The 11,921-nt window shown below is 45.4% G+C and overlaps 2 protein-coding genes across 2 annotated transcripts; one reads left to right on the top strand and one right to left on the bottom strand.

The window, feature by feature from the left end:
- Positions 1-2,147: 2,147 nt before the first annotated feature.
- Positions 2,148-5,104, top strand: GGS23DRAFT_590196 (fungal-specific transcription factor domain-containing protein). Its single transcript, XM_051517677.1, has 2 exons — positions 2,148-2,958; positions 3,020-5,104. Exons 1-2 carry the CDS (start codon positions 2,831-2,833, stop codon positions 4,776-4,778), a joined length of 1,887 nt encoding a protein of 628 aa, XP_051367159.1. The 5' UTR covers positions 2,148-2,830; the 3' UTR covers positions 4,779-5,104.
- An 889-nt stretch (positions 5,105-5,993) lies between these two features.
- On the bottom strand, positions 5,994-9,451 carry GGS23DRAFT_590180 (uncharacterized protein). The gene is made up of 2 exons (XM_051517676.1): positions 6,088-9,451; positions 5,994-6,030 (listed from the first exon to the last, which is right to left on the bottom strand). The coding sequence occupies exon 1, from the start codon at positions 9,154-9,156 to the stop codon at positions 6,622-6,624; it is 2,535 nt and encodes an 844-aa protein (XP_051367158.1). The 5' UTR covers positions 9,157-9,451; the 3' UTR covers positions 5,994-6,030; positions 6,088-6,621.
- Positions 9,452-11,921: the final 2,470 nt, after the last annotated feature.

Below are 11,921 nucleotides of genomic sequence, written 5' to 3'. Positions count from 1 at the left end.
GGTATAATTATATCGACGTCGCCTTCGTCGATAAAAGGATCCTTAAAGGATTAAGCGATAACTAGAGCCCCGGACCCGGGAGTAGAAAATACCCCTCCGCGGCGAGCTTAACTACCGGCCGAAGTTCTAGCGTTACCTCCCGTACGTATACGGGAGATAGGAAGCTAAATACTCGCGGCGGAAAGGCCGAATACCTTTTACTTTAGCAAGGCTACGGTACTTTAAAGCGTTAATATAATCTTACGAAGCTCTTAAGTATCGGATATATTAAGAAATCGTTAATTACGGTACTATATTACTACCGGTAAATAACGAATAAGTAATAAACGAATTATTTTAAATAACCTCTTATCTATTAATATAAAATAATTAACGGTCGCTTTATTATCCTAGGATATTTTAATATTAAAAATAGCATATTAGTTATAAATAATAATCCTTACCGCGATAGGTTAAGTTACTATCTTACGGTCGCTTAATAAAAGTATATTACGATTCGTATAATACGCGAGTTACGCTTTACGTAAATTATAAAGAAAGTAGACTTACCTTACGATAATAAATTAACGAAGCTTTATTAATTATATTAGCTTACGATTACGTAATTAATAGAATTACTTAATTATAGTTAGGTATATATACCTATAATAAATAACCTAGGGAAGAAAGAAAGAAAGAGAGGTACGCTTAATTCGAGAGCGAGAAATCCTAGATATATTTATACCTAACCGCCTTTATAAAAGAAACGGCAGAATCGGTTAATATAGGTAACGCGCGCGACCGCGCGCGATAGTAATAAAGGAGATTAAATCCTAATATTAATACTAAAGCGATTACTACTATATTATATATATAGCTAACTACCGCTTAATCGAAAGCGAGTAATTATACAGATAATTATACGAGTAATTACGCTAATAATTATTTTTATTTATAATAGATTATAGAGTATTAAGTAAGGAATACGAAAACTATATAACTTAAGAGAAAATACTATTAGTAATAAACCGGAGTATATACGGATAAGGGGATATAAGAAAGCCCGAAATAGGGCACCTAGTAATCGATTAACCTTAACGAGGTATAGCGAGACTAGGGAATAACCCCCTTAGGCTACTATCGCGAATAAAGGACTATAGTTAACCTTACTATCGTAAGCTTAACTAGAGGATATGTTACGTAGGCATATACTTCTAATAGAAACTACCTAGCTTACCTAAGCTAATTAAGTATTATTATATATACCTATAGATCGCTCTATACTCTCTAGTAGCTTTCCTTCTTTTCTAGTTAATTAATATATACCTTCTTACCCGCATTTCATTACTCCCTTTACGAATAACCTATTAACCCAAGCTTAGCTCTCGCTAGCTACGTAATAAAAAATTATAAAGTTCATAATCTAATTAAGTAAGAATTATAGTTTAATTTATACTTACAGAAGCTATAGTTGCTTTATATACTGTAGTAGTGCGGTGGATCTAGGCCACGTAGCCTTTTCGATGTATATTTATATGGGTCGCGCACTCATATTTTCATCAGTTAGACTTAGACCTGTAGACATTACAGCCTACAGCTATTCACTCGTTTCTTGCCATGCCTTTCTAGCCATCCTCGTTGCCCCTTTTCCAGTTCCCTTTCCCAGCTGCCGTTTTCAGCTAGCCGATCAACCGATTACAGCTGTTTACAGCTGTGATCTTGGGTTGATCGGCACTGGGCCAGTTGTTGGCAGTTGGGTAGCCCTTGTTTCGTGCCTCTATCACAGCGTGCCTACGCTGCTCCTGTTCAATACGAATAAGGCCTATCGTAACATATTATATAATATATTAAAAGAGTATATCTTACTACACTACTATAATTTTTATAAATTTTCTTTTGTAATTTCTTACGTCTTTTATCTTTTTTATAATGCATAAAGTTTGTAGGCGTAAAAGTTATTATTAAATAAACTAAGTATATTTCTTATATCTTTCTCTTCTCTAGATAGGTTATTATTTTCAGCGTTTACGCTAAAAATAAGCTCGAATTATTCTACATAATAGAATACTTTAGACATTATTTTAACTTAAACTATTTATTTCAACTAAGCTAGGTTCTAGTATGAAGCTTCTCTTTACAGCCATATGTAACCACGCTTGTGCGATTATATAAACTATAAATTACTTAATACTTAATCCTTTTACCTATTTTCGACAACTGACGGTCTCTCTCTTTAATTAAGCATGTTAGTAATCCTGTGTGTCCTTCCTTCTCGTTTACCCTGGCCTTCTCGGCCGGGTACCTGCTTAAGGACATCGATGCCTAACTAGCCCCGTACTCTATCGGACATATCAGTCTCAGGAAGAGGCGCGACGGAGTTTCCAATTGCATATCTCCTCCCTCCCGGATATACGGATGGCCATGTTTCCGACAAGGCCCGTTACATACATACGTAAATACCTACCTACCTACATACATACATACATGAGGCAGAGCAAGGAATTTCCAACAGCTCTTACTCAACCGTCAAATGAATTCCTTGTCGGCCGTTTCACCCGATCGCCTAGGCGCGTGCGAATAGCCGGGCGTCTCTCCTCAACCTGTCATTTTCTTCTACGCCGTCGCCATTTCAGAGCACCACCACCATCACCACCGTCACCATCACCATCACCAGCAGTAGCACTAGCACTAGCATCCATCCGGTGTGCGTTAAGAGGGGCCACCACTTCCGCCCCCCTGTCCTGTTTGGCATCGTCCAAGTTGAGGGGTTCCGAGGCTCAGGCAATCGTTATCCCCGACCGATTCCATCCAGCTCCTGTCCCGTCCCACCCGGTGTAATCCGGGGCGCCGCATGATGGACACTCGGCCCGGCGGGTACCAGACCAGCGTCTTTCGCGCGCAGCCGGCCGAGGGACTTCAACGCAAGATCCAGAAGCGTAACCGCCCTCCCGTCTCCTGCCTCCTGTGCCGCACACGCAAGTGAGTTTGAGTCCCCAAAGGCTCCGGGTATTGTTCTCACTCATCACCTGTCCTCCAACAGGGTGAAATGCGATCGCCAGCAGCCGTGCGAAAGATGCGTCAAAAGTGGCGAGGCCAACTTTTGCGAGTATGCTCCGCGTGCTTCACGTAAGCCACGCACTGATTCGCGGCCGCCGGCAGATGTGAGGTCGAGGCATGAGCCCATGTCCCGCCCCGTCCTCCAGGTCCGCCTCCAGAAGCTCGAGGAGATGGTCAACGGCTTGATCTACACCTCGCGGGGTCGGGAGCATACCCTTGACACCCCCTCCAGTTCGGACCAGCGGACGGAGGCCGAGACTCGCTCCGACCTGAGCTCCCCGCCGAGCTTGGCGCAACCGTGCGGGTCGCTTCTCCCCACTTCGCTTGGTGGTGAGCGCAGTTATGTTGGTGCCACGCACTGGGCTTCCATCCTTGAGAGCATCCACGACATCCAGGGGATTCTGGAGACTGAGGCGGAGGCACCGCCCACTCCCTCCCCCTCGCCCCAGAGTATGAACCCGGATAGCCCCGACGTCATATTTGGCAAGCTGCCGCCCATTACTGTTGCGCAGGCCGTCGCCCGTTTACCTCCCCGGACCAAGACGGACCAACTCATTTTGGTTTATTTCCGTCACAAATTCACGACTGCGCCGTACATTCATACAACCAAATTCCAGAGGGAATACGACAATTTCTGGGAAGACCCAACCACCACCAGCCTCTTGTGGGTCAGTTGTCTCGCCTCTATGCTGTGGGTCGCGTCATCGATATCCATCCTGAAGGGTGAGTCCAGGGGCGAGGAATCCGATGTGGCCTTGCCCGAGAAATTGTTTGCGTTGGCGGCTGAGTGTCTCGTATCCGGAGACTACTTATCTGCAAAGCCTTATTCCATCGAAGCGCTCCTGCTACACAGTTACACGGAGTTGCAAAAGAATAGGGAAATCGACTCCAGCTTGTGGGCTAAGTTCGGCCTCGTCGCTCGACTTGCGCAACGCATGGGATATCACAGGGATCCCAAGTATCTCTCCAACGTCACACCTTTCGAAGGTGAACTTCGCCGGCGGGCTTTCTTCTTCATCGAGGTTTTCGACGTTCTCTTCTCCTTCCAGCTAGGCATGCCCCCAATCATCCGTGATGACGAGTGTGACACCGAATCCCCTAGTAATCTCTTCGACTCAGACTTTGACGAAAATGTCACGGCCCTACCTCCACCACGACCGTCTACCGAGCCCACATCCACTTTATACTTGAGTTACAAATCGAAGCTCTGTCGGCTACTACGCCGAGTAATTCGCTTCGCGCTCTCAATCCAGCGACCACCATACGAAGAGATCGCCAAACTAGACGATGAAATCCACCAGTATCACGCTCAAGTGCCCCCTACGTTGCAGATCAGACCCATACGCTCATACAGTTTCACAGACCAAACCTACGATATCATGCACCGACTCATGTTAGAGATGATGTACCTAAAAAGTCTTTGCGTGTTACACCGACCGTATCTTAGTCGCGAGAAGGACAATCCCCGGTACGACAAGTCGCGGAATACGTGTCGAGACGCGGCCCTTAGAATCCTAGATCTCCACGCTGAGTATGAAGAGGAGAGCAGGCCTGGGGGTAGGATACACGAGGATAAGTATATGCTCTCGGCCTTGACTCTTCACGACTTCTTGATCGCGTCGATGATCCTATGCCTCGACCTGACCGAAAGTTTGCCGAGCAGGTCAGTCCACAAGTGGTGGCGACGACGGTTCTTGTTTGTTGACATCTATTTAGTCTTGCAGATCGATCGAGGAAGTTGAAGGCCTTGGGGACGTCATACAAGATGTGGTCCGAGAGGAAGCAAAGTTCCAAGGACGCGGCGCATGCTACTCGGGTCGTGGGTGCTATCCTTAGGAGAGTTTCAATGCAAGATCCCGCCACGAATCGTTCGCCGCCACCGCCGCCGCCAAAGCCCGAGGTGCGGGATGGCTCATTAGCTAGCCTGCTGAACAACGACGTCCAGCCGGTCGCCGATCCGTTGCATGCCTCATTTGCCATAGCAATGCCCCCTATCGATTTCTCACCAGACTGTCTCAACAACTTGCCACTAGAGGACATGCTGAATGGCCACAGCACCGTTGACTGGGTAAGAACAGTAGTCCTCAGTGCTTGACCCCTTTTGTGAGGGGGGGTAGGGGGAGAGTTGGGAAGAGATGGGAAGAGAGGGGCAAGGGTGAACAGCGAGGCGAGTTGGTGTTTGTTCGCTGACACATCGACAGAATGCTATTGACCAGTTTCTCCTAGATAGGCCCGACAGTGGGTTTAGGACGCTGGCCTAGCTGCTATCACTATACTACTAGTGCTGTATCTCGAGACTAGGGCCATACACGGCACCTGTGCAGTTTCAGCGGCCTATAGTTCGCATCCGGTATGTACGGAGTCTGCGCGTTAGTGGCGAGTCGCCTGCTCACCACGTCTCGAGCGCGTGCCTAGGTACCTACTGATTTTTAAAAGAGCCAGCGTGGGACGGATATACGTTGCGTTGCACTACCTTGTTGTTGTCTACTTGCATCTCAACACAATTACCAAACTGTCGTTTGCATACCCCCTCCCGGAATTGCCCCCTCCCTCCCGCCGTCTGACGCCGCCTCTCCGCCACCAAGACCGTGTACATTTGATGAATATTTTGAAGTCCATGTTGGTTTTTGCTTGGCGGTTGGTCGAGCACGTTTTCGTCCCTTGATCGATTAACCGAGGGGGGAGGATAAGAAGAGAAGGGACGAAGTGGGACGAAGTGGGATGATAGGAAGAACAGGAAAAAGGGGAAGACGAGGAATAGGAGGCCAGCTTGATGCTCGCGAAATTTGTACCCACGGCGAACGATCCACAGCTAACCTCGAGAACGCCCCCGTCGGCCTGAGAGTTATTTCCGCGCCGCGTGCATAGATCACGCGTGGGCGGTGGACTTCCTGATGGGGGAGAGAGTTTGGAGGTTATCGTCACGAGAGAAATGGGGTTGGGTCGCCTGCTGTGTAGGTATGGGCCGTCGGCGCAGGTGTGTTCAGCCAACAGGTACGCTGTAATGTATCGAATTCCCCTTGGGGGTCCTAGATGAGCTAAGTAGCGAAGACTACCAAGTAGCGCTGTTAGGAATCGAACCTATCCTTCGTTAAGTAACCTACTGATCTGTCCTAATACGTATGCCTTATGTGGAGTGTGTTTAGACTATACCCTTCTCGCAGGACGGCAGATACCGCTACTATCAGGCCGGGATCCTTTCAAGAGACATTCATTCCTCCCAAACCTGCTGGGCGAAACCGTACCAAACTCGTACCCTAACTAATATATAGTTCCTCGAGCAGAAGAGGTCTAGGTTTTGACTTGATTTCGATAGATTATATATACAAAACAAAGGCCGCGTGCAGCCGCATAGTTTGGACTGGCAAAGCTAGCAGTGTGCACATGTATACAGTTTAAATGCAGGCTACAGGCGTAGTCGGATATGAGGTACGGAGGTTACATGCGATGTATGTACGTGTAATTTGTACAATAGGAATGTCGCGAGTATACTGGCGCTCTCAGTTGGCCTTGCTCGCTGCTAGACAAGCGGCCTACCCCGTCGGTAAGGGGTAGCCCGGTCTGTTTGTCCAACCGTCTAGACCATCATCGAGGATCAGCAGAGCCTGTATTAATAGTGAGCTGGCTGCGGTCTCTGTTGCCTGTGCCATCTCCCGGAATGCGCTGATACTTATACGATATGTTGCGACGCAAACTCCGGGCCCACATGTTCTGCAGCAGCCTTGTCACCAAGGCCTGGTCGCTTAGGTCTTCGGGCTTGCCACGCGCCTTTTCCAGCATCTCCGAGACCCGCACCCGCTCCATACGGCTCAGTCCGTTGAAGGCTTGTATCGTGTGCGCGTTCCACTGGAAACCGGCCTGCTTCATGTGCTGAGTGACGCTGACCGCGTCCACTATGTACCCGCTGCCTAGAAGCGTCGCGATGACTGTGTTCCAGGCTACGAGGTTGGGGTTGATACCGGCATCGTTCACCATCATGTTCAGAGTGGAGATGACACCTCGGGGGTTCCCGTGCTTTCGAAAGCCGTTCATCAAGATCGTGTAGGTGTAGATCGATGGCGCAGGGTGAAGCTCGTTTAAGCCAAGCTCCTGCTGCTCCCGCTCGTGATCTACGATCATGTTCTCGACCATCTGGATGGCATGGTCGAATGTCGGTGAGAATTGCAAAAAGCAGTGCAAGAAAGCGTCATGGAACACGGTCCCTTGGTCCTTGATGACTTTGAGCACGACCCGATCACGAGTGTGTAGGAGTCCTAGAAAGTAATTGTAGGCGCGGCTCAAATTTTCCGTGGTCCGAATACTCCGGATATGGGCCCTCAGCATCAATCCCAAAGTGATACTGTCCGGCTGCATAAGTTGGACTTCCGGCCGGGGTCGCAAAGGAGCAACTGCCCTCGCCGCCTTGTACGGTGAGATGGACTCTGAAACGACTAGATGTTCCAACGGGAACGCAAATAATCTTTGTAAAGGGGCGAGAACAAAGAATTTCGCATAGAGCTTTATCATGGCTCTAAATGTCCTTGCTCGGGTTGTCTGCAACTGTCTTCGCCTCCTGTCTCCTTCGTACTCGGTCTCTTCGTATAAGAAGTCAAGAAGATCGTTCAGTAGGACCGGAGTCCACTCCCCGGACGGCTCAATTAGATCGATGACACGCTCGAGAGACTCGATATCCATATTGTGTTTCGAACCATCGAGAAGTATCGAAAAGACGTAAGGATCCGGCGTAATGTTATGTTGCGTTAGCACTTCAAATATCTTCCACGCGGTGTCGAGATGTCCCCGAATGCAGAAGTTCCGCATGAGTGCGGAGAGACTCAGGAGATTTGGACGAAAGCCGGCATCCAGGAGTAGTTTGAGCAATACATCTGGATCCGTGTGGCCTTGCGGTAAGGCGCCGTTCTTCTCTACCGTGAGAAGGGTAGTACAGACACTGGCAGCCGCCGGCGAGTTGATATCGAACTGGGGCTTGCTCGAGAGAAAGTAAATAATCTCTGCAGCCAGCTGTTTGTACTTCGCCTCGCGAGCGAATCGACTTGCGAAATGCAGAAGTGTGCTCATCTGAAGCGGGTGTTCAACCTTTTTCAAGGTCTGATAGAGGCCACTTGCACTCGAGGTAGGTATTAAGGACAGGACCTTTTGGATCACCATTTGCTCTAGGGAGAGGTACCTCGGCGGGCACGTCTTTAGGAGAAATACAACGAGTTCGGCAACTTCCATGTGGCTATCGTGGCTGGCTTGGAGAGCGTCTAGAGCTCGAAAAAGAAGGTATACAGAATCCTCGACGACATAGCTTGGACACCACGACGATTCGAAGGTGACCTGGATAAAGCCGGGTACGATGCCGGGATTTGAGCGGAACGCAGATAATATCATCTGCGGCCACAGGAACTCACGCCTCTCCTGGGCTACCCGGTGCCACGCGGCCTGAATCGTATCTAAATCTTTCCTGTCGAGAGAACTCCACGGCCCGACCTGGGGGGAGGCAGCGCCACCTTGGGCCACGGAGGGCGAGTTATTGGGTAACAAGTTCTTGAAGCGGTCTTTCCAAAAGAGATATAGGTCGAGCCGTTGTCCGCCTTCGAAAGCAGAACGCCCCCAAAGCAACTTCTTCAGCTGGCTGACTGCATGGCGGGCTTCCTCATACGACAGACCATACATATACATCAGGTCCTTGGAGACGACCCAATGACTCCCGAGTGCTCGCATGATTTTCGATTTTAGGATGTACTGACTCTCAGCTGGTGGTTCACGTAGTAGCCGACCTACGTCTGGCCGGTTTTCAGGAACGTACTTCTTTAGTTTTCCCTGCCACTTAATAGTCGGCTTCGCGTTTGCGGTGGAATGAAGAGGTTTCGGTACGTGATTTCTGTGGTCGTCGGTAGATTCTTCCCAGACTTGGACCGCCTTCTCCTGTCTGAGCTCTCCCGCTATATCCCACATTGGTGGCGCTGGTGATGATGGCGCAGCTTGGGTGTGCAAGTGCGAGGTTTCGGTCTTGGATCGCCTAACGCGAAATTGCGCGAGACGGACTAGGCACTGGCGACATACGAAGGGCCTAGTCATCGTCTGGGGGAAAAGCCCGTCATCAGGTATGGCTGGGAGGAGGGCTTGGATCGTCATGCGAGTGTTGGTCAAGGGATTTCCGACGCGGCAAGGGGATCCATCGCCGGAAAGGGGCAGTGAAAGGGGGTGCCCGATCTAAAGGGAAGATAAATCTAGGGCCAAGGCTAGGCCGAGGGCCATAATAACCCACAAAAAGACGAGATGCATGACATGCGCAAATGACAACAATAATAATTCAGGCAAGGAAAAAAAAAGCGGTGAAGAGGCCGGGTAAGGGGGAGATTGTCGCAGCGCGAGGTAAGGCAAGGTAGAGACCAGGGCCGAGAGGAGTTGAAATTTGACAATAACTACAGTGCATCAATAGAGGTGCGGGTTCTAGGTTATACCACATTCTGTGCCGCAACTAAATTAGGCTTAGCGTAATCGCCGCTTTTACTTAGGCTCGGCTTAGTTTATAATTAGTTAGGTAACTAAGGAGTTATATTTATATAATATTTATATAGAAGGAAACGGTCCTTAAAACGGTTAAGCTTTAACCGTTAACGAAATAAAGTAACGTACGAAGCCTTATTATATCCGTATCATTTGGTTTAATTTTATATACCTTGGACCTAAAGTAGCTGCTAATTAGTTTTTATACTAAAAAGGAATAAAGCGTACGCGATATTAAAATCCTAGATAGCTTATTTAAAAGTATACTTTATCGGTAACTATAGTACGTACGATAATTTAAGATAGATAAAATTAATATTACTTTATTAATCGAGAAACGAGGAATCTAATGTAGTTATCGTATTTTAGGTATACCCCTCGGTTATAAAGATGTAATAGTCGCTAGCCCGAAGGCAAAAGAGGTAAGGGGAGGAAAGGAATTAAACGTAAAAGTTACTTATTCGGTTATTACGGTACGACGAAGTAACTTAAGCGCTCGTTATTAAGATAAATATACTAATCGGAAAACGAAGAATCTAATAATAAAAACGAATCTTAAATTAAGGTAAAAATAGTAAAGTTAGTAATCTAGCTAGGTAATAATTATAGCATCGTCCGTACTTACGGGAGCTATAATTACTTTATATAGGTATAAGGCCTATCGTAACGTATTACGTAATATATTAAGAGGATATGTTTTACCGTATTATTATAATACGTAAGGTAAAAAGTTATACGAAATATTAAACTACTTTAGAAAACTATATACGAATAATCCTTTCCGTATAAGTATTAATCGCTACGATAGACTTAAAAACTACCTACTATCTTAATTATAGCTTTCTTATAATCTATTATAGTATGGAATTACTAGATTAAAACGCTATTAAATAAAAGCCGATAATTATTATTATATTATTTATAACGTTTCCTTTATTAGAAAACTACTTATATCGGTATTTAAATATACGATATTACCCTCGTAATTAAGGTAGTCCTTTAAAGTAATACCTCGACTATCTTTAGTAAATAAAAACCATACTTCTCCCGGGCCCGAATTATTACGCCATACCTTCCTTAAGCCTTCGATAATAAAAGAACGCCGGTAGTCCCGAAATCTATCCTAATTTCCGTTTTTTCGGATAAGAATTTTTATCGTTCGATTATCCTATACCGGATCTAGCTAGCTATTATCGTTTAGCTTAAGCCGAAGGGGATCCGAAATAAAGGTAGTTAAGGCCGAGCTCCTATTTATCGCTAACGTTATTTAAAAGATAGCCTTAGTCTTCTCTTTCTTATCTCGCTAACGCTAGACTTTAAACGTTAGGTTTCGCTACCGAGGTACTAGCTAATCTCTTATTTCGTAGTTTTAACGAGGAGTTAGCGCGGAAACCCCGCCCGCGTAATTAAAGTCTCCTAGATCTTAATCTTCCTTACCTATACCTATGTTCTCGTTTTACGTATTAATACTCCGATTAAAGTCTTTATTTATATCTAAGATTTATTAATTCTATATATTACCGCTTCGGCCGTAAACGTCGTATTAATCGGTATCCTACTTATTACGTAAGCCTTAAAACGCCTAAAAGACGGACCTCCGGATAAATAAGGAAGAAATATCGATATCCTTTTATATATATTTAATAAAATTATCCTATATAATATATAACCGGTCGTTAGAATAAGCTTTCGAGTATTAGCGATTATATCGTCTTTTAATTAGCTCTCCCGGATACGAAGTAGTAAGTACTAAATAAGCGCCTTTAAATATAATAAGCCGCGCTTTATTAAAACATCGAACTATAGTAGCTATAGAAGCGTTTAAGTTCTATTTATAATCGAAGTATTATAGCGGTCGAGCATTTATTAACGCTTTTCTAACTATTTCTCGGTCCGGGTTTAAGCGAGAAAAACGAAAGATCTCGTTAGAATTAAACCTTAATTCTTAGGCTCGGCGTATTAATTAATACTAAGCTTTTTAATTATATAAACGGATTTTTAGGTCCTTTTTATTATCTTCTTTTAAAGGGTTTTTACCCGAAAGCTTTACGAGGTCTTATATAATAATAAGGTAAAGGGACTTTATATTCTTTAGAAAGTTAATCGTATAACCTAATCTCGCGTCGGTTTTATATACGTTAAAAACTATCGTTTAAACCGTAATAAGGAATCGGTTCTTCCCTAAAATTAACTACCTTATAATATTAATATATTATCGTAAGTATTTAAAATCTTACTATAATATATAAAGTATTAGGATTAAATAGTCGATTTATAAAGCTCTTTATAAGATACTTTCCTTATCGCGTTTATTTATAACGCCTTGAAATATTATATTCGTCCGTATTATATTAGATATATAACGATCGTTATAATGCGATATACCTAAG

Source organism: Durotheca rogersii (genome assembly GCF_024521655.1).
Source record: "Durotheca rogersii strain YMJ 92031201 chromosome Unknown GGS23scaffold_57, whole genome shotgun sequence".
In the NCBI taxonomy this organism is placed as follows: Eukaryota; Fungi; Ascomycota; class Sordariomycetes; order Xylariales; family Xylariaceae; genus Durotheca; species Durotheca rogersii.
The sequence above is the reverse complement of the archived record's forward strand: the minus strand, read 5'-3'. Positions and strand labels throughout refer to the sequence as shown.

Coding starts and splice junctions, on each gene's coding strand:
- GGS23DRAFT_590180 (XM_051517676.1), bottom strand. CDS start 9,156: ATGACGATCCAAGCCCTCCTCCCAGCCATACCTGATGACGGGCTTTTC.
- GGS23DRAFT_590196 (XM_051517677.1), top strand. CDS start 2,831: ATGATGGACACTCGGCCCGGCGGGTACCAGACCAGCGTCTTTCGCGCG. Junction 2,959..3,019: donor CTCCTGTGCCGCACACGCAA/GTGAGTTTGAGT, acceptor GTCCTCCAACAG/GGTGAAATGCGATCGCCAGC.